The sequence below is a fragment of the Achroia grisella genome, unplaced genomic scaffold (genome assembly GCF_030625045.1).
Source record: "Achroia grisella isolate CSIRO2021 unplaced genomic scaffold, CSIRO_AGI_Agris_v1 utg1086, whole genome shotgun sequence".
Taxonomy (NCBI): domain Eukaryota; kingdom Metazoa; phylum Arthropoda; class Insecta; order Lepidoptera; family Pyralidae; genus Achroia; species Achroia grisella.
Window position 1 is genome coordinate 1,781,395 of NW_026712572.1, and position 23,705 is coordinate 1,805,099.

At 34.8% G+C, this 23,705-nt stretch overlaps 1 protein-coding gene across 6 annotated transcripts in view; it reads left to right on the forward strand.

The window, feature by feature from the left end:
• The window catches only part of LOC131842651 (homeobox protein homothorax), a 375,683-nt gene that overhangs the window by 114,549 nt on the left and 237,429 nt on the right, over positions 1 to 23,705 (forward strand). For all 6 annotated transcript variants that reach the window (XM_059191223.1, XM_059191246.1, XM_059191238.1 and 3 more), the window contains exon 7: positions 20,547 to 20,673. In XM_059191223.1, coding sequence (XP_059047206.1) covers positions 20,547 to 20,673 — 127 coding nt within the window. The remainder of the gene's footprint in view (positions 1 to 20,546; positions 20,674 to 23,705) is intronic.

Sequence of the window (23,705 nt, forward strand, 5' to 3'; positions counted from 1 at the left end):
ATATAGCAAATGTCGTTCTGGAATAATACACCTTTTAAACGTAGAACAATGTGCCTTTCAAATAGTGAAAGTCACAGGCAGAAATTAGACTCATAATCAAAAAGACAACTTACAACTAATCGGAAGTCCTCGCTATTCATTCGACAGTATTGCCATAAAAGAAAATTATTACCACACGCAATTAATTCATTTATTTAAATAGCAACCAAAGAGTTGCAAGGTATAATCAATAAAATTTATTTATAGGCACAACATTGTGTTTATTAAAGTAAATAAAAAAACAATTTATGCTCCATGAAAGGGACATTCAAACGGAATGTAGTATTCAACAAAGAGTGAATGCCAACCGCAGTATTACCTAATAGTTATGAATAAATATATGAACGTTAGGGGTGGGGGTGAAACAAAGAGTTGGTAGCGAGGTGTCGGGTTACACAAACATACATGCAAAACCTCTGATATTGAATCCGTTGATTTTATACCCGACGAGTATGAAATATAGGATGCGGTATAAATAGGAAAGAAGTATTTTTTATAGCCTCGGTGGTCTAGCGGTTTAGCACACAGTCTTACTTCCGATGGTCGCGGGTTCGATTCCTCGCACGGTCAAACATTTGTATTCATTAGTAGAATTGTTTGTAACGGTCTGGGTGTTTTCTATGTATAAAATGTATTTATTTACGAAATAAAATATTTATGTATTTGCTATATCATCTTTCACACAACCTTATACGTCTCTTTTCGGCCTTACTCTGCTCTTATAACTATAAACATTCGTATTTTCATATTGACATCACATTTATGGTCGCAGGTTCGATTCGTGGCACGATGCAAACTTTTCTATTTAAGAGTGTAGCGGACGTTCATACAAAACTTTTGCAGCGTGTTCGCAAACTTTAATTGTGTTTGTTTGTGCCTGTCTAATAGTCATAAATATATATTAATATTAAAACCTAGGCTGTTGATCACCCTGGACAGGTCGGAACATGTCCATTGCAGATCGCCGCCACTATCTCCGACGTTATTTATAACCGCAAGCAATTTGCAGCAAAACCAAACAACAATTACGGAACAAAAACAAATAAGAAAGAGAAATCATTAGGGGCGCGCGCTGAGGGGCTGATTACAAAGAAAACAGGGTTGAGTGTGCCATTATTTGTGCAGCGCAGCCTGAGGGTTGTAGGTTCGACAATGCTGCCGTGAGATTACTGCTGTCGGACGGCGAGGGTGGGTACTGGTTTGTTATTCAAATGGTTGGGAAAAGATTAGCTCTTTATTGGTCACTTAAAATATACTTGTGGCCTTAATTCCATATACGTCAAAGTTAGATGTGTTTTATCTAACATTCTAATAGCTAATTCGAAGCTGAAGCTAATATCATAATATTTTCTTGCGTGGTCTTCTTGTGATAACACAGATTTCCGAATGAGCTGCAGCTTAAAAAAAAGAAGTATGACTATTCAAAACTGTTTAAATTTAAGTTTATTTGAATAAAGAATTTTCTATTCTATTCTAATGTATTTAACTGGTTTTTTTTGTACTGGATAAACTCGAAAATTATTTGAACAATTTAAACAAATCGAAGACTTGTAGTAATAATAATAATGTCCTTTCATACATGTCGTTTTTCACACATACACACGGTAAATGATTATGATAATATAGAAATTGAGAATAGTTTGTAAACCGGACCTCCTTATACTTCAATAATCAAAGCCTAAAAATTTATTCCACCCACATAACTGGTCTAACACTGCATCCGTACCAAAGTGGCTTTAAAATAACTCTACAAAAACGTCTAAAAAGGGTCTTATTCAGAATGGAACGCCAATTAATTTACAAAACGGATCCAAACAAACCCTTCGAAAAATCCAATAACGATTCAAGAACTGTAAAATTTCAATATGAATGTCTCCCCCCTCCAACCCCTCTCCGAACACTCGACACGTGTTCCCCGGCTTAACTGCACTTACAATTAAGCTTAAGGTCGTGGTTAATTAAACAAGCGTATTGTCGCCAGCCCTTTATCCTCCCACAATGCCTTGTAAAAACGTATACCATGGCTCGCGGTCTCCATTGAAAGACTGCAGTCGAAATGTTGGTAAATGACATTATGACTGAAATTCGTTTGTAACCGACTTAGAAAGGGAACGTTTTCTCAGTTTGGCTGTATTGTTAACCGACTTAAAAATTAACTATGAAAAGGTTGTATTTTTTCTGTTTCTTACTTATTGATGTATCATCTATATAAGAGATATAAAAAATGTTTTATATTTGAAACAATATAGTTTTAGATACGTTCCGTAGATATTTCTTCAAAATCAATTCTGTAATTTGGATTGGCATCAAAATAATGTAATCTGACCGTGTTTGTTAACGATTTATTTAATAATTAACACTATTAAAGTATTACAACAATTATTCTTAACAGTCTCATCATGCACGGGGTATTTGTCATATAAATTATTATATATTGATCATAAATTAACCACGCACTAAACCACTCCACTCCACTTGTAAACTCTTGACTAAGTCAAGTGCAAACAAAATATTGTCACTAGTTCTTGACTTTTCAACTTTTTACTAAATCAACCGTAAATGTCTTAAAAAGTGTATATTCTTATGTTATAATGAACTTCGTTGTGAGAACAACATTGTAATTGATTTATTACTAACGATTACCCACTTGTGCACTGTAATGGGTTCAAATACTACGGTTGCGTTGATGTGCAGTTTTTACTAATATAGTAAACATGGAAGTTTGTGAGTATGGATGGATATCTGGATGTTTTTTACTAATTTCACCCAAAAACTTTACAGTAATACAACTTATATATCAGAATAATACATAGGATATAATTTAAAAAGATTATTAGCATACAAAAAAGATTACAATCAATATAATTATAAGCGTGTAGTTCGGTACAAAACTGGATTGTAATCCAACACTATGTATGCCTAAAAGCTAAATTATATAGACGCATTCAATATATAATAGCTGGATAAGGTTATATAATGAAAAGTAAACTAAACAGAAAATAATATATAACTACGTAATGCAATGAATTATCATGTTTATAGAATTTTATTTATATTAAAGAAAATTGGTACAATATTAAATATAATTTGTCTCTTTACGGTAGAAATTCAATTGTCTCCGGAACTGGACCAGTGTTGAATGAAAAATATCTATATTTCTATTAAAGACAAGAATTTCATTGTATTGGCGAAATATAATGATAGCGCAGTTCTGCTAAGCGGAATAACACATAGCTTATAAATTTCACGTGAGTGATATCACGGGCAGAGTTAGTTTAGAAGATATAGCCAAAAATCCTGAATCATCAACAGCGAACCGATAATTGCAATTAAAATCCTCCCCTACGTTTAACGATGTTTGCTAATTCAAGAGGAAATCTAGGAGCCATCTCATTTAAATAACACCGCGATAAAACTCGAATTAAAGAATCAATTAGACGCACCGGAAGGTAGGCAGCGTAGGAAACAGGGCTGCCACTGACCATAGACTTAGAGAACGATCCCTGAATTATTTATGGTACTCCGTTCCGTTACATTGAATAGCTAATGACGTGTATAGGCCGTGTGTAAGGATATTTACTTTTAGTTAATATTAATGCTTAACTACGTGGTGTGACTGGCAAGAGCGGTCTGCGACCCGTCTGTGTCTGGAACTAGGAGTTGGCTAATTAATTACTTCGAATTACACGAAAAGTTTAGATGTATCAGTTTGGCGACCTCGGTGGTTTAGCGGTCTAGCACACCGCTTTACGACCGATGGTCGCGGGTTCGATTCAAAATTCAAAATTCAAAATGTCTTTATTCATGTAGGTCTGTTACAGACCCTTATGATATGTCAAATCTACCGTCAGCTCGGAATGATTTCGAGATGAGAAGAACTGACAAGAAACTCAGCTCGTATTTTTTTTTAAATATTGTACATATTTACAATAAATCAGATTCATTTAAATTCAAATTTGGGAGAATGGAGTGACCACCAGCATATGCTATTAATAAAAAAAAAATCTAATCAGTGATCGCAACCTGAACAGACCAGTCCCCACAAGCAGCACCCGCTCACGAGTATGACGGATGAGCCGGCCATAATTCGCACGGCACAAACATTTCTATTCATGAGTATGATTGTTTGTATCGAACTGCGTGTTTTCTAGGTATAATATGTATGTATTGACAAAAAAATCTATGAATCAGTTATCTAGTACCCATAAGCAAACAAGCAAGTACAATCTTTAGCTAGCTTAACTTGTGTCTAGATGACGCTGTGTGAATTGTCCTGAGATTATTAGTATCAGTATATGCGACTTTATCAAATGCTTTCTTGAAATCCGTAGCGTATCTATCGTTCTCTTTATTTATTATCACTTGTTCATTTTATAATAATATTATTATTATATTGTTAGTGGTTATGCCATTTATAAGAATTTTTATTGTTAACAATTATATATACTGTTATTTCGCTGATCTATTTGCAGTCAAGGTTTGTATATTTGTAATTTAGCGGGTAAGTTTGTACCTGTAAAGTGGGGCCTTTGTCGCATCACTGCGACTGCAACTGTGCATCATTTACTTCGAATAAGAAAAAAAAACTATCTGATTTGTGAAATCAACCGCCGTGCACGCTGCTAAAAGTTAATCTCGAATTTGGACAATATTTTTGTGTTTTGTGCTTATATCATTGTGATCTGTGCGACAGCCGTTTACTCCTGGTCTCCAGGAGTACGAGCCCAATATATTGAAGGTAACAAGCCTTGAATGTTTTAATCAGTCAGCGAATTAACATCATATTTCTACCAGCGACCGCGCCCTACCGCATGGTGGTGAAACCTTATTTGCTATATTTTTATGCAATTTCCCACCAGATAGCCTCGGTGGTTTAGCATACCGGTAATTTCCGATGGTAGCGGGTTCAATACCTACCTACTAACTTACCCATCTCCTTTCTAGGTATAACATTTGTTTTCATGCGTATTATTATTTGTATCAGTCTAGGTGTTTTCTATGTATATTGTGTATGTGTTTACAAAAAAATGTATCTAAGTATTTATATCAGTTGTCTAGTACCCATAACGCAAGCTTTACTTATCGTGGGATTAGTTATATCAAAATCCGTTCTGTAGTTTTTGTGTGAAAGAGTAACAAACAGTTCTATCCATCCATACTCACAAACTTTCGCATTTATAACATTAGTAAGATGTATTAGTCCTAGCAATACCTAAACATCGTTTAAATAACTCTCAAGATGTTATCTATACATATAAATAAAATTGGAATGTCTGTTTGTAATATTGAAATAACAGTTTTTACTACAAGCGTATGAATATAAATACGGTACATACACCAAAATAACATTTTTTACAATTTTTGTCTGTCTGTCTGTTCCGGCTAATCTCTGAAATGGCAGGACCGATTTTGACGGGACTTTTATTGGCAGGTAGCTGATGTAATAAGGAGTAACTTAGGCTACTTTTATTTTAGAAAAATTCTCTAATTCTTTTTTGTTAAATTCCACGCGGACGAAGTCGCGAGTACAGCTAGTTATTGATATAAAGCGTTAATTTAGCGATTCGATGTCCACTCCTGAATAGAAGGTCCATATTGTTAATCAAGATTGGCCCTGACCGATTTTATGAATTCTATAGTAGTTATATGTATATATAACTACTATAGAATAGAGTATAGTATAGAATTATATAGTTATATATACATATAACTACTATAGAATTCAAGGAACATCTTGAGAGTGTTCTCTAAAACATTTTATCTACATTACTATTATAATAAATTCTCGTGTCACAGGTTTCGTGTTTATACTCCTCCGAAACGGCTTGACCGATTTTGATAAAATTTTATATGTATATTCAGTAGGCCTGAGAATAGGTTTATAACTAATTTTTATATCCCCAAGTGTGAACGGCTCAACCTTTAAAAAATTGTTTTCTTTTTTTGACAAGTTTTTTTTTATTATGTGACGTTAAAAAATACATACAGCCTTAAATTTTCACCCTTATACCATCAACCCCTATTTTAATAATGATTTTAATTTATATGGCGAAACGACGTTTGCACGGTTAACTAGTGTTTAATGTAAAAAATATAACTCACGAGGCTTATCTGTGTGTAATATTGACGTAGTTCAACTAATAGGAGTGTTATGAAACATTTCGCTTCACACGGTGCCCGAGGCGAGGGCGTCTGCAGGCCGGAGTGTGCTGCGACTCCGGTTACAGCAACAACAATGGAAATCGAATCACCCCCTTTGTTGTAGAACAATCTGATTAGCAGTGGATTTAACCCAATTTCCTTGTAACGGAGTCCATAATTAACACGGCAAAGATCTAAGATCCAGAAGTTATTATGTGCAAAATTAGAGAATCAATACACGATATTAAAACCAAAATGAAGGCTGTAGGAAGTAGTGTCTAGAAAGTTATAATGGTCGTTTCTAATTACCAAGACCAGACAGCACCAGGAACTATCCAAGAGATAGACAATGAAGCGATATGAAAGAACTTTTAGACAACAGGTATCCTATCTATCCATCTACAGAATAGATAAATAAAGATTACGTTAATGATACCAGTCCGTAATAAATCCGATGTACCAGGGCGGCATGAGAGGCTAGGAGGTGAGATCGCCCACAGATAGTCAGCTTAAAGGACACTTTGATTGAACGGACCGGACAGCGCAGATAAGACGCCGGCTACACTATTTGCATATTAAACGAGGGGATATTAATTTTCTCTCAGCCTGTTTCAGCTTTGTTGCGAACTTCGTAGATAGGGCCATGTAGATTCTATGTACGCGCTCCCGCTCCAAGAAAAATGTTTTATATTAACGTTTTAATTGAATTAAGAACTTGTAGCGGCTTCAAGATGGCTTTCGGGTTATTTATACGGTGTATCTTCTGTTATTTATGCGGCCCTGTTGCTTCTTGCTGCATGAGGTAAGTGGGCTGCTAGTACACCTGCCGATTGCAAGCTCTCCGGTAATCTAGGCGATAACTTAACTAAGTTTAGACTGGTGTAATTTGTATATTGCTTGAAAGATAATTTGTTAAAAATTTTAACTTTAGAAAAAAGAAACAGAATGACTTTTTGCTGTATAATATTTAATATTATCGAGTATTGTTAGCAATACAGCAAACACTAAAACACAGCTGCTTCTTGTTAACTGACTATAAGTATATTGAATAAATTGTACGTAACAGTGTAAATATCTGTAACTAATATTAAGTATCTTATAAAAAAAAGATAGTAAGGAAACAGAATAATAATAATACAAAGTAAGATTAATATTAATACGAAGCTGAGCTTGTAAATTATAATTAAAGTAATATAAGACAAGAATCATAAAATGAAATCACTAACGAAAATATCTCTGGAATTTTAAAGAAGAAAAGACTTTGTGGTGACCCAATGAAATTGAATGAATTGAAAAACAGAAGAAAACATTGTATCGTCACTAATTAGTATACTAAACAAACTAGTCGAAGTACAAATAATTATTATTGAAATAAACTTAATAATAATTATTTGTACTTCGACTAGTTTAGTAATAATATTGTGTTATTCCACCGATCAATCGGAAAACGGAGTCTGATCCCAAAAAGAATGAGCGAATTTAAGTTAATACAAAAAGTAATATTAAACAACTTTGTAAGCATTTAAAATTTCATATTGCTTATGGTATAACTATGTTCAACTTCATGTGTTCATTGCAAATTGCAACAGCTGGTGATTTTAAAGTTTTATTTATACTTCTTAGAATAGCAATGTGATGAAAGATACCATATATCATTGAGGATATTGACAATTCAAAACACAATCTAAATCTAATGGCGATAAGAGACTCTAATCAGCACCAGTATCTCGATGTGAACTGGGACGAGGAATAATACTAAAAAAAATCAACACACTTGACGCAAATGCTAAAAAAAATACCTAAGCACTAACGACGAAGCATCTAAATGTGATCTTTATGCGAATGAAATAAGATCCACATATTTATGAGGAATGTGACGTTTATCACGTACAGAGTACTTTCCCATGAGGTTCGATGAACTGGCGCCATGAATTTTTATAATTACTATCACGGAACACATAAAACGATGGCAACATTATGACGTGTGGCTAAACGGTGATAAAACTCGACCTTGTACGACGGTGGTATTGTATTGTATACTAATTGGCGGGTTGGTATTAGGGGTTTATGATCCGGAAGGTAATGGCGTCGGTCCTTTTTTGGCGGGAAAAGTAATAGGTCTGAACTTGGGAATACTAATTGGAGACGCGTCTATGCCTATTTCCATGTCTCGTTAAATATCAATTCAGCATTAAATTCATGAAAATCATGCAACTAACAAAACTGTAACGAGTTTGTAAAGTTGCTATTATTAAGAAGTAGTTCTTCCGTTGAAGGGTGAGATTTGGCAGTGATATTACAGGGTTCGGTGACATCAAATACAACTACATACATTTCTTCTATCAATAGAATAATTTCAGAGCAAGGTCCAAATTCATTTCGAATTTCTTAACATTCCATTGATTCACCAGACCCATCGTGTGGCAGGGAAGCTCCGAACAGTTCGCGGGCTTTTTGACCCGGGTGTAATTTTAAGGGGCCTCTTTGCCGACGTTCTTCAACCAAATGGTATTCTGGTAATCAATTATATAGTAAATCAAAGCCAAACCTGGTAGAAGCCTGCTAGTGCAACTTTAGATTCACGTATAATTCGACTGAAATACCCGTTTCGCCAGTAATCTTCAAAAATTACGTCTGACAGTAGCTAAAACGTTAAAAACATAGGTTAATAATTTGTTGCATTATATGTACGTAATAAAAAGTCCCAAATATTGATTTACAAGTCAAGAACACGACACGGTGTGTCATTTAGAAGCCTAAAACAATATGAACGCACATTTACGGCCGTGCCGTGTGATGGGATTGTAATTCGTTTAATACAATATTGATTGGAGACTGATCTTTATCTATTGCTACGCATCTGATCACATTTGCATTAAACTATAAAATATTCATTATACGATTGTGTTTCTGTAGGAGCGTTAGGTAATTGTTGAACAATTGTCTTAAATATTTGAGAGTTCTCTTGAAATATATCGACGTTGGCTTTTACTTCATTGTCTTTGTTTGTATTTTAGTTTATATATTATATCTTGATGATATTAAAGATATTTTATTGTTTGGTTCGCTGAAGGACCGTATAGCGTATATATATATAAATAAATATAATTGAAGTGTCATTTGGTAATTTGAAATTAACATCTTTTCACTAAATGAATATGGAAGTACTCATCAAAAGAATAACTTAACATTATATTGTCTGGTTGTCATGTTTGGTTCATAAAGGAGTAACATAGGCTACTTTTAGTTTTAAAATTTTATTTATTTAAATAAACATTAAATAATCACAGTTAACGAAAAATAATCTTAATATAGACGCTTTTGTCTTCTTTCAATCGGGACATTCAGAATGCAGATACAGCCACAGAAATGGACAAGAAATTTGTTTGGAGTCATTTGCATGCAAATATTTATTTCACATGTACGTTTTAACATATAAAATAAAACAGAAAAGATATATGAACATCCAATAATTACATTTTAAACGATTCAAATAATCAAACTCATAGTGTTCCACGCAAGGAACAAAATTAGTATGCAACGCACACGACATCACTTCAAACTTAACGTAATTAATCAATCAATTACATTTAATTAAAATACCACACAACTTGAGTGTGGTATTAAACATTATCACACACAAATTAAATCAACGAAAGAACAATAAATAAAATAAAACAATAAATAAATAAAACAATTGCACTCTTTGTGGTACGCAGTTATTATATATGAATAGCAAAACCGCGGATCACAATAAAATTGTATACGCATTTAAGTGTTTGAATAACAAATCAATAAACATGCGATCTGAATAGCGAGGGTTAAGAGTTTGCTCAAGAAAACAATACGGAACGAACGAGCCCGCCTGCCCGTCACACGCACGCTCGTTATGAATTAAATTTAAAACGCTCGCCGAAAAGAACAATGCGGAAGGGTTAGAACTTGCGAGAGCGACGCTCGCGTGGCAAACCTATGTGTGGTAAATGCCGCGTAGTGTTATGAGGGATTAATTTGTGTGGTATTGTTATTTGTGTTTACAATGTATGTTATGTAAACACTTGCATAGTAATAATATCTCTGGATGTACTGGACAATTCACACAACGGAATTTAGTCTCGCGCTAAGCAGAGCTTGTGTTATGGGTACTAGACAAGTGATATACACGTATATACATATTTTTTTTTTAATATAGACACATTATTATCATTACATAGTATACATAGTATAAAACAAAGTCGCTTTCGCTGTCTGTCCGTCCCTATGTATGCTTAAATCTTTAAAACTACGCAACGGATTTTGAAGCGGTTTAATAGATAGAGTGATTCAAGAGGAATGTTTATATATATAATACATGTACATCCATGCGAAGCCAGGGCGAATAGCTAGTTATCTCTATATTAATACCTGACGCAAAAACCTTGTACTCGTTTTTACGAAAATTGCGGTGATGAGAATGAAGGAGTATGAAATTTCACTCACTTACTTTTACATAGAGGAGTGCAGAATGCAATTTTTTTTATTTATGCATAAAAATATATTAAATAAATAAAAAACAATTATATACACTACCATATATTGTGTACAGTCGTACTGAATATTAAAATAATTGTCATCGAATTTCAACCACAATCATTTCAGGGCCAGTACATAGCAGTGTTAGAAACCGTAACTTCAAATTCCCTCCAATATTCGACGCGGCAAAAGAAAACAAAAGCAACATTAAGACGAATGCCCCACTCAAGTTGTCACAATAGTAAACTCTCGTTTGGCCAAATTAATGATAATGGAAAAGTCGGGTTCCCCCCACGAGGGTCACCGCGGCCCGAAGATGAGGTCTGTGCTCGTGGAAAAATCGGCCGTTTACAGCCGCCGCTGTCCATGGAATTGTCTATTTATTACTAACTATGTAGCTGACCGACGTAACTTCGCCTGCATCACATTATTCCGGTTTTTACAACATTTTTCGTTGCTGCTCCGCTCCTTTTGGTCGCAGCGTGATGTTATATAGCTTATGGTATGCGCAAATAACGTGGCTTTTTATTGGTATAAGAATTTTCTATATCGGTTTAGATCCAGAGATTACACCTACAAACTCACAAACTTTATTTTTTAACTATTAGTTATATATTTGATTTATGCATCACATTTTTAGTTTTTACAACAACGATTGCTGTCAACATAATAATATAATCGCAGCGTGATGTTATATAGAACTTATGGTAATCCAACAATAACGTGGCTTTTTATTATATAAGCATTCAATATATCAGATAATTAGATAAAGTTATATAATAATCAAAAAGTTTATAATATTGGTATAGATTAGTTTTCCCCGTTTTTGCATCATTTTTCAGTGCAGCTCCGCTCCTATTGGTCGTAGCGTACATAACTTATACTGGCTTATAGTATTCCTCGATACATGGTCTATTTAACACTAAAAGAATTTTCAAAATCGGACCAGTAGAACCGGAGTTTCACACGAAGATCCAAACTCACAAACTTTAGTTTTTGTAATATCAGTATAGATATTCTTAGGTGTCAAATATACAGTACAAACTTTTGTATTCATGAGTATGATTGTTTGTATCGGTCTGGATGTTTTCTATGTATATTATGTATGTATTTATAAAAAAATGTATTTATGTATTTATGCCAGTTGTTCAATACGCGTAACACAAGCTCTGCTTAGCTTGGGACTAGATGGCGCTGCGTGAATTGTCCTGGGGTCATAATTATTATTATTATTTAATTATTAATTTTATCTTCTCGAAATTCTTCTTATTATTATAGACATTACTATTAGAAGAGCCATCAGCTAGTTTGCCGTTCCAAGTTAAATAGAAAAAAGGTTAGCCTGGAATTCGAACCCCACACTATTCCTCCTTGCTAAGGTCACATTTTCTCAATTAGACCCAATTACTGTGGTGTTACTGCAATACTTGGAGTCACATTAGCGGCGCCGGCGCAGGCGCGTGCCGAGTGTCGGGTGACGTGGGAACGACTGCGCGCCACGAGTCGCGGGTTCGATTCCCGCGGTTATCGCGAAACGTCACCCTAATCTGCGGACCGTAATTAACTTTGGCGATAATGGATTTCGGAGTCTGTCCGACTGTCTGTCAAAGAAATGGGGTGCTGTTTTATGCAGAGTACCTACTATAGACTGCTACTTATTTGTTAAGTTACGGATATACTTATTCTTGTTTAACCATAGACAATCCATACAGAGTCATCTAGTCTAGACAACTGAATACATTTTTTTTATAAATACATACATAATATATATATTGAAACACCCAGACTAATACCAAGAATCATTATCATGAATACAAATGTTTGCACCGAGCCGTGAATCGAACCCGCGACTGTCGGAAGTAAGGCGGGCTTTACCCGCGATTTCGTCACCGTCACTACGTCTTCACCCCTATTACAACCCCTTCCAGATTAGTTTTTCAGATAAATGATGATTTATGGTTGTCTTTGTGATGCAGTGTATCTTCGTATCAAATTGCATTGAGATCGGTTCAGCCGTGAAAAGGGCACAAACAGACAGACAAAGATACATTTTCGCATTTATAATATTCAGTATTAATATCAATACAAAATCACTCATAAATACAAATGTATGTAATTTCCTGGAATCGAACCCGCGATCATTGGAATGTGAGGCAGTACCTATATTGAACAGTTGTGAAAATATGGTACCACGTAGGTGGCAAACAAGCATACGGCCCATCGGATGGTAAACAGTTACCGTAGCCTATGGACTCCTGAAATACCAGGGGTGTCACGTGCGCGTTAAATACTGCACAAGATTAGCGGGAATCGAACCTGCGACTATTGGAAAATGAGGCAGTACAGTGAATAATTGTGAGAATACGGTACCTAAATGTAGGTATGAACCCACGACCGTTTGAAATCGACCTAATCTAATGGGACGTACTCTCAAGCAGGACATCGTCATTTATATGTAGTTTGCACGATACCTATTTACTCAGTGGCGCTGATGTCATAACCAATAAGTTTATCCTGAGTTCAAATCTGACGGTCACCAAAAAAAAATTTGTTGTCATCCTATTTAATCTATACTAAAGCTGGAGAGTTTGTTTGTTTGAACGCGGTAATCTCAGGAACTACTGGTTTGAAATTAAAAAATATTTTTATAAAAAAACGCAAAAACGGAAAATTATTGAGAGCTTCCGTTACGTGCGCTGTGCGAACGAAGTCGCGGGCACAGCTAGTACTTATATAAATGTAAAGTCGTGTCTATCTGTCTTTTACCCTTTCACGACTAAACTCTTAATGAAATTTGCAAGAAAATAGATTGTAACAAGGACTAATAATCTTTTTTCTTAATAAAAAAAAAGAAGATGGAGTCATGAGTAATAGCTAGTTAATTTACATTTCTGACTAACTCTCTGATGATGGAAATATGGATAACAAACCTAAATAATCCGAAAGACAGCATGTCTATAGTTTATAGAGTTACATTGTCTATACTTTTTAATTACTCTATGCTGAAATGATTTGTAAATCAGATAATATTAATAAAATTTAAAAAAGGAAGACGTAATGTTAACCTATGTACTATAGAATATCTGTCAGTATAGCATAATCACGTGTCCAAATTATTTATATAATTATAAAACCGGAAAATATTGAAAAATAATTACAACAAAAGGTGTTGCCGTCATTCGATCGTTACAAACTTGAACTGTGGATATTTCGCTAACGATACTAAATTATTCCCTCCCTATTGACGTGAATAAACAAAATTATAACAATAAAACCGCCATAATGATGAACTTGCGAACCGAGTAAGTCATTTTTGATTCTCACATATGGCGCGAACGGAACGCATTAGCGGCCACGCTTCCTGCCACAAAAAAGGACCTTTTAAAAAAAAACAAACAGCCGACTATTCGTAATTTGAAATATTGAAGAGCTCGAATTCTGAACGGAGACGATATGTCCACATTAGTTTAAACTCTATCGTCAATGCCACTAGGTATAAAATTGCATATTCAAGGACAATGTTAGATTTCCGTGAGATTCAAATTTCGAAATAGTCCTTGAAAGCATGTGTCCGATATTCAAATTAGGAATTACAGCTGGGGAGGAACTTCTATCGAGTTGTTAATCACTGTATACACAGTTCAAAATGTGTTTCCGTGTCGAAGCATTGCATTGTCGATAATACGGGGTCTGAACAGCGTCAGGTTCGGATTGGCAATCGAAAGTGGCGCGCGTCGGCGGCGGACATCTGTTCTAAATACAAATTCAAATTCGCCGTCTGTTCGGTTTCTTTAATGATTATTGAAATTGCCAGTTGGGTTATGCGCGTTCTATTTTTGATTTGGAATTTCTGAAGCTTATTCTGATGCTGCTCCAATTTTGAATACAGGGACACTATCAGTGTTGCTATATTCACCATCTTCCCACGAATCCTGAGTGACCACTATCAGTATTGCTGTATTCACCGTCCTAAGTCCCTTGTCTCGTTTTTCCAAAGCCTCAGATAAATTTATGGCTGTCACATAAGGTTGTATAGAAGTTACCATTGTACAAAATTTTGAGATTCTTTGAGAGTTGTATGTACTTTATATTTATGTTTTAATTAGTCAGAACAGTAAATCATATTTAGTTCTTTTAATATAAAAATGAGCCAGAAGATATCTTTTTTATAATATAATTATATAGAAGTTTATATTTCCTTCTATGAGTATGGAGTAGGGCCTAAAATTACGGCCCACCTGATGGAAAGTGATTTCTGATTTTTTTATTCTATGCATATTATTATTAATCGTAAGATGTAGTCAATAATGTAGGAAGTTACTATTTGTTTTATACCCTCTGTTTTCGGATATTACAGATAAAAATATAACTGTGTCACTCTCGCTTGCAATGTGTAAGAAATATTAAAATTACGTGTATTGAAATGTTCAGTACACCTCAATACATTTGTGTGTGTTTGTGTGTCTGTCCTCATTGGACCTGGTACGTATTTGTAGAGCAGCATCCGTCCAAATACCTAGGAGGTACCTACTTCACTGTCTCTTAACCTTATAAATTTCCACTTACTATCCTGCAATGATTAAAAACTAGTTTATACAATTTTAGATAAAAACAGTTTTAAGTGAGAGCTTATTACAATAAAATCTTATAAAATTAATATTTATTAACTATACTGGCCAAAAATATGGTTCAATATAAAAAAAAATAATATTCTCAATTCAGTTGTAGTTCAGTTGTACCTTAGAATATTCACTTAATTTCAAAACACATACCTGTATTCGAAATTCAAAACACATTCGAAATTCAACAATCGCAATCAGCGTCTAATTACTTTTTTTTCACGGACGAGCAAAGGAATTAGTTTTCACCCAGCTCTAGGGCATGAGTTAAACGTTCCAAATTCAAAAATTAGCATTAGCATTTCCTTTCTAATCGTTATTGTTTTCAATTAAGCCGGCCGTGGGTCCATTATTTTAAATTAAAACAATCCGCGTCAAGTAATAAGACACGGCTAACGATCGTTAGTGCTCCCAATCAATTTTAGGTTACGTGAACAGCAATTAAAGTGTGTTTTTTCGGTAATTACAGCGTGGTACGTGCACCAAACGAGTGGGTATCAATCAAATAAGTAATATAGCGATCGCTTTGCCCAAGTAACCCCGGTTCGATGCGGTACTGTCACAGATTAACTAATTACATGTGCTACTGTACTTGAACGGATTGTTTGCGATCCAGTTATCTATTGTTTTAATGTGTGATACACCAATGGTGAGATGTTTATTTTATTTTATCTATTGGTTTAATGCAGGGATGTTATGGATATGAAATATTGGATACGGATAGGGTTCGGATATAGTAATGATTATTCATACGGATGCGGATATGAGATTATTTCGGATTATCCGTTAGTTCCGGATAATTTCGGTTACGAATATTAATTTTAAAGGAATTTCAAAAGTAAAACACAAATAGCTAATAAAATGGTTACATAACGTGTCTCAATTAGGCTCCGCCCCTATCCGATATTGTCCGAAACTTTTATATCGGATTCGGTTACGGTTACGGATATTTTTTTATATCGGATATCCGATAGTTTCGGTTACGGTTACGGAGCTCCTTAACATCTGGTTTAATGTATGATTTTTGATTTTTTTTTCCAATGTTGAATGTTTTTTTATGATAATGGAATGGTGCACCCGCCTGCGCTAAAGGTTTACGCTGGCGGGGCACCAGTGGAGGATGATAAGATGAGCATGAAGACAGGTCAGTTAGCACATCGTGACAAATTCACCAGGAATTTATCATGATGGTTTCCAGGGGAACCGCGTGGAGGTCAACCTGACTTGATATATTGCTAGCAATGGGCTTTATAATCTGCACTAACAATACTTGTCATAAAATTTTAATTACTTTAAAGAAAGTTTATTTATTCATTAAAAATGAACAAGCAAAGCCGCGGGTATAGATTATAGCTCTGCAAGTAATTTCTACGCACTTACCATAAAGTTAGCATTCACGGTACACGGACAAACACACATCCGTCCAGGTTTTTTTTATTGTATACGTTGTATATAAAATTTAATGAATAAAAAAATGACTATTCAACAGTGCTTAGATTAGGTTTCATTTGATTGTTAAAAGTATGAATATTATTTATTCATTCATTCATCTAAATATATATAACTCAAAGGTGACTGACGTAGTGATCTATCCACGCACAGCCCAAGCCACTGGACGGATCGGGCTGAAATTTAGCATGCAGGTAGATGTTATGACGTAGGAATCCGCTAAGAAAGGTTTTTGGTTAATTCTACCCCCAAAGAGATAAAATAGGGGATGAAAGTTTGTATGAAACTTTGTCAATATTAAACCGATCGGGCTGAGACTTTGCATGCATAAAGCTACTATGACGTAGGCATTCCTTATGAAAGGATTTTAATAAATTCCACCACTAAGGGGATAAATTAACGCGAGCGAAGCCGCGGGCAAAAGCTAGTTCATTCATAATTTAAGAGCCACGCTGGTATCGGTGGACTCTTGCCACTTTCCACGATCTTCCATCATGCTCTTTATATGTTGATACGACACGACTCCAATTCTCTCTTTAATTTGTTTAATAAAGCTCATTATCCCGAAATATTGAATAATGCTAGAAAACTTATATATAACTAGCTGTAATTGAAGTTTAAGTTTATTTTTCTAAAATAAAAGTATCCTAAGTTACTCCTTATTACACTAGCTACATGCCAAAAAAAGTCCCGTCACAATCGGTCCATCCATTTCAGAGATTAGCCGGAACAAACAAACAGACCGAGAGACAGACAGACAAAAATTGTAAAAATGTAATTTTGCTGTATGTAGCGTATTTATATTCATATCCATATAGTAAAAAACGGTTATTTCAATATTACAAACAGTCATTCTAATTTTATTTATATGTATAGATTATACCGTTACCATGGTAACTCGACGCATCGTCTATGCCAGCCTTTAAGACATGATGGGTGTGCAATTGCCGACTGTACTTAACTTATTAAGTTATTAACGTAATGGTTATAATCATGAAGCAAATCATCATCACTATAGGTACAGCATCATTGCAGTTGTTCATTCGAGTAAACAATCGAATAATTATGGACAGAATCGAATCGTGATCAATTCGATTACAACCCTCACTATCTTACTAATATTATAAACGCAAAAGTTTGTGAGTATGTATGAATGTTTGTTAATCTTTCACGCAAAAAACTACTGAACGCATTTTAATGAAACTATAGAAATACAGCCTACATCAGAATAACACAGGCTATAGATCGATACAAACAATCATACTCATGAATACAAATGTTTGTACCGTGCGAGGAATCGAACCCACGACCATCGGTGTGCTAAACCACTAGACCACTGACCGTCACCTATGTTTACCTTAAGTACTCGTATTTTAATACAAACACCATATTCAGAAAGCAAATGAAAAGAATGGGCTCGTAACTAGTCTAGTTACATGTTACCATGTTGCTCTATGGTTAAAGCAACAGTATTTCTTAATGGATCATCAGTATCTAGTCCGAGTCAGATTTCCTCATCGGGCCCATTACCATCGACAAGGGCCATAAGGCAGGTGGCAGGTACCGTGCGCGCGCGCATAATGGCACATTGGCGTGCACGCCGGCTCATTAGCGCTTCCAAAACATTACTGACAATATCGCTGAGCGCGAATTTTGATTACCCACAACTATGTAGTTGCATTCGTAATATTTTGAATTTGGAACGATAAAAAAAGAAATATTTTCACTGTGGAATGCTGTCATATTTTGAAATTCGAATTTTACCGCCTCATTAGCGCGGGAACACTTCCAAAATATTACTGACACTATCGATGAGCGCGAATTTTGATTACCCACAACTATGTAGTTGCATTCGTAATATTTTGAATTTGGAACGATAAAAAAAGAAATATTTTCACTGTGGAATGCTGTCATATTTTGAATTTCGAATGTTACCGCCTCATTAGCGCGGGAACACTTCCAAAACATTACTGACACTATCGATGAGCGCGACATTTGATTACCCACAACTATGTAGTTGCATTCGTAATATTTTGAATTTGGAACAATAAAAAAAGAAATATTTTCACTGTGGAATGCTGTCATATTTTGAATTTCGAACGTCAAAACTGTTCATTTAACATTTTTAAATGTTGTTTGCAAATTTCGAAACTTTGATTTTGAATTTAATTATCATGATCTTTTATCTAGAATTCTAGAATAAACCTTTTCATTTCTTTAAAGTTCCTGCTTAAATATGCACACTTTTGATAATTTGATCATTCCATGATTCTTCAAAAAATTCTCTGATGGAACCACTTTCTAGAAACTGTGTTCGAATTTCAAATTGAATTATTGTGGCCTTTTCTCTAGAACAATCTATTTCATTACTTTAAAGATCCTTCTGAAATATGCACTCCTGGTAATTTGATCATTCCATGATTCTTTAAAAGACTCTCTCATGTCTGGAACACGCTTTTTAGAAACTGCGTTCGAATTTCGAATTTATTATGGTATTTTCTCTACAACAATTTATTTAATTTCTTTTAAGTTCCTACTTAAATATGAACTTCTGGTAATTGAACCTAAACATTCCAAGATTTTAAAAGAAGAGATCTTTCGTGTGGTCTCCAGAGAGTACCTAGTTACATTTTAATACAAATTCAATTAATATAATTGGATGATTGGTACACAGTTGATAGCCAACTGTGTTCTCGTAGACATTAATTAAAACAGTTTAAACAATTGCCGTGGGTAGTTTCGGTCGGGTTCCCGCAGCTGTCCGTGTCACGGATCATCGGGTATTGGGTTTGGGTCTGTTTCGTGCGACTTTTGAGTCCATAGAGATGAAGTGTAACATAAAAATCTATACATGTAAATAAAATCGGAGTGTCTGTTTGTAATATTGAAATAACCGTTTTTTACTACATACATATGAATGTAAATACGGTACATACACCAAAATTTTTTTTTTATCATTTTTGTCTGTTTGTTCCGGCTAATGTCTGAAATGGCTGGACCGATTTTGACGGGACTTTAATTGGCAGGTGGCTGATTTAATAAGGAGTAACTTAGGCTACTTTTATTTTAGAAAAAATCTATTATTTTAGAAAAATAAAGTTTTATTCCACAGTCATAGAAGTGTAGGTCGGGGGATAAAAAACTTAGCGCTGTTAAACAAAACATTCAAATAACATTCAAAATTTATTGTTTTTTTTTTATATTATTAAATATTACTAATATTATGAATTTGGAAGCTGGAAGTGTGTGTGGATGGATGGATGTTTGTTACTCTTTCACGCAAAAACTACTGAATAGATTTTAATGAAACTTTACTATATACATCAGAATAACGCATAGGCTATAACTTTGAAGCTGGTGAAACCGCGTGCACATACTTGTTCATATTACTCGCAGGACTCAAATGTGGGAGGTTTTAAATGTTTTTTTTTATAATAATAATAATAATAATAATAATCTCAGAACAATTCACACAGCGCCATCTAGACCCAAGTTAAGCTAGCTAAAGCTTGTGTTATGGGTACTAGATAACTGATACAAATACATAGATTTTTTTTTTTTGTAAATACATACATACATATTATACATAGAAAACACCCAGACCGATACAAACAATCATACTCATGAATACAAATGTTTGTGCCGTGCGAGGAATCGAACCCGCGACCATCGGTCGTAAAGCGGTGTACTAGACCGCTGGACTACCGAGGTCGTCAAATTATAAGTGTACATTTTTTTTATATATATAGTTTTATATATATAATTTTATATATTTCTTGTCAACAGAGACCACCGTCATCGTCGCTGTCATACGGCGGCGTGGCGAACGACGACGTGCGGTCCCCGGGCTCCGGTGGGACCCCAGGGCCCCTCAGCCAACCTCCGCCGCAGACGCTCGACGCGACCGATCCAGGTAACCTATAATAATAATAATAATCTCAGGACAATTCACACAGCGACATCTAGACTCAAGTTAAGCTAGCTAAAGCTTGTGTTATGGGTACTAGATAACTGATACAAATACATAGATATTTTTTTCGTAAATACATAATATTATTATACTTAGAAAACACCCAGACCGATATAAACAATCATATTCATGAATACAAATGTTTGTGCCGTGCGAGTAATCGAACCCGCGACCATCTAAAGTGAGGCGGTATGCTAAACTGCTAGACCATCGAGGCTGTATATAAATCCTTATCCTTACTCCTTACTAATATTATAAATGCGAAAGTAACTCTGTCTGTCTGTCTGTCTCGCTTTCACGCCAAAACTACTGAACCGATTTAAATGAAATTTGGTACACAGATAGACTTTGCCTTTTTTGGGTTATTAAATATTTTTCCATATTTGGTCAAGGTCACTATAACACGCGGACGCAGTCGCGGGCACAGCTAGTATAATTACATATATATGATGGAGCTATCAAAACATATAATTAAAATCGTCGTCTTGTATGTAGTATCATAATACGTTAGGTAAGTTGAAACGTTGCGTTGTATGTATGAAATATTTATGTATGTGTATTTAAACCTTGAATTAAAACGTGCACGGACATCGGGGAAATCGATCAGTAATGAAAATTACAATAATATCCGATAATTAGCAATAGGAAATGTTAATTGCGACTATGAATCTAATTTATAAACATACTAGCTGTACTCACGATTTCGTCCGCGTGGGTTTTAACTTTATTTAAAAAAAATAGCCTAAGTTAAATCCTTAATACATCAGCTACCTTCCAAAAAAAGTCCCGTCAAAATCGGTCCAGCCATTTTAGAGATTAAACAAACAGAGAGACAAACAGACAACAATTGTAAAAAAAATTATGTCGGTGTATGTACCGTTTTTATATTCATATGCATGCAGTAAAAAATGGTTATTTCAATATTACAAACAGACATTTTAATTTTATTAAACGTATAGATTACACTTTAAAAGAAAGATTCAGAATATGTTCGTAAAACCATATCATGTACTAGAGCTATTATGAAAAATGGCGCCAAAATATATTTCCCGCGTACTTGACAATTAACATGTCCGCAGCCGTATCTAGATCTGACGTGATACGTCAACACCCTTTCAAGAGCTGATTCAATAATGACAGACCATCATCGTCACATTACTATCGCGTGTCACCTTCTTCTTCTAAAGGTTCGGGAATTTTGAAAAAAGAACTCTTCAAACTTGCAATCGGCGCTCGCGTTTGTCAACGTTCGGGAATCGGCCCGACGCGTCATAATCACTCGTCACGTTGTGGACATGTTACGTTTTGGATCTCGATCGATTGTCATGTACGGCCCGCGGGGTAATGACGGATGTGTTGGTATTGGGAGAGGAGTTACGACGTTTCGATTCCATGTCGACGGCGCGGACAATAGGCATTGAAATGAGGCGGACGAACAGACTCGTGATACTGTGATGCATATATCGTTCGCATCTCCAAAGATTATCGCTTTCATATCGTAATTTGTGTGGGATTACATTGTGTATTATTCAAATTGGCCTCAACGTGTAATCCACAAAGAGTCGCTCGAGTTTGACGGTTCGGTAATCGCGGGCGCGCTAGGTGTGACATTACAAAAGACGCGATCGCTGGCCGTACTTTTTGACAGCTGTCAAAAATGGCAGACGTGTTGGCGCGAAAAACTAACAAAGCGACGTGCGGAGTCGTTTTTGAATGTTTCAACGTTGTTTGGTGGAAAAATTATGCTTTCAACACGCGTCTGTGTAATTGTTTGGTTTATGACACGGTTTTGTCGACGCGCACGTAGCTGAATGGAGATGAAATTGAATTTTGGCGAGTTACAGTGGCCGTAGTTGTGTACCTATGTATATGTTTGTATAGGAGCTGATTTATAAAATAATGGAAGGACTTAAAGAATTTCCTTCAAAGGGAGGTCTAGATAGATCTATTCTAAGATTTATTATGTGCTAACTAATAACTTATAAGTCTGAATAAAGTAAGAGTTTATTTTAAGTAATTGGAAACAAACTGTTAAAGCCTTGACGAGGATTTGAAGGATATTTGATAGATTTAAAATAAATTTTATTAAATAAAAAAATAATGCCTCTGTTAATTTTAATTTGTTCTTTTTTTAAACTTTTATTTTTCATCGTATGGCAACTAACATATTTATAGGCTACCAGTTACAATTTTATTTTTATATATAATTGCACACATACAAGCTGATAGTACACTTGATGGTAGGTAACCTGTTACCGTCATTTTTAATGGTACACAAACAACATCATGTAAGAGAATATCACGTTAACACGTGAGTAACCTATAACTGTCACCTATATTGCTACAGGAACAATACTTACATCACGTTATCATGTGACGCTAATGATAGCACGAATCGCCATTTTTGAGGACTAAGATGATACAACCTCTTATGCTGTAATATCCCTACCCTATCTTATCGCACTCTGTAATCAAAACACATCTTTCAAAGCATGTTGCCATTCACCTTTCAATATTACATCCAACGCTGTCAACCTATTAAAAAAAATACAATTATTTCAATCTGTACAAATTAAAAGTCTCTGTTTTGACATTTAAATGGCGATAAATGTACTTTAAAATAGATTTATGTATTAGAGCAGCGTGGGCGCCATTTATATAAAAAATATACATATATTGAAGTGATAATTATGTTCAATATAAAAAAAACTGCCCACTTATAAATCATGTTTTGATTTAATTTTGTAAATATTGTGATATCACGCTGATTTTCCTTTATTTTTAATATTAATTGCCGTAGTTTAAATACTTTTTTTTTTTAATTAGTAAATCAAATGTGGGGTATGGAAAGTGTACTAATTGCTATGACACCAATAATTGAGAATGCCTCTGTCTACCCCATCTGAGAAAACAGTCGTGAATTATTTTTTTATTAAGCAACAGATAGGGACTTAGACAAATCCCATTTCTTACTA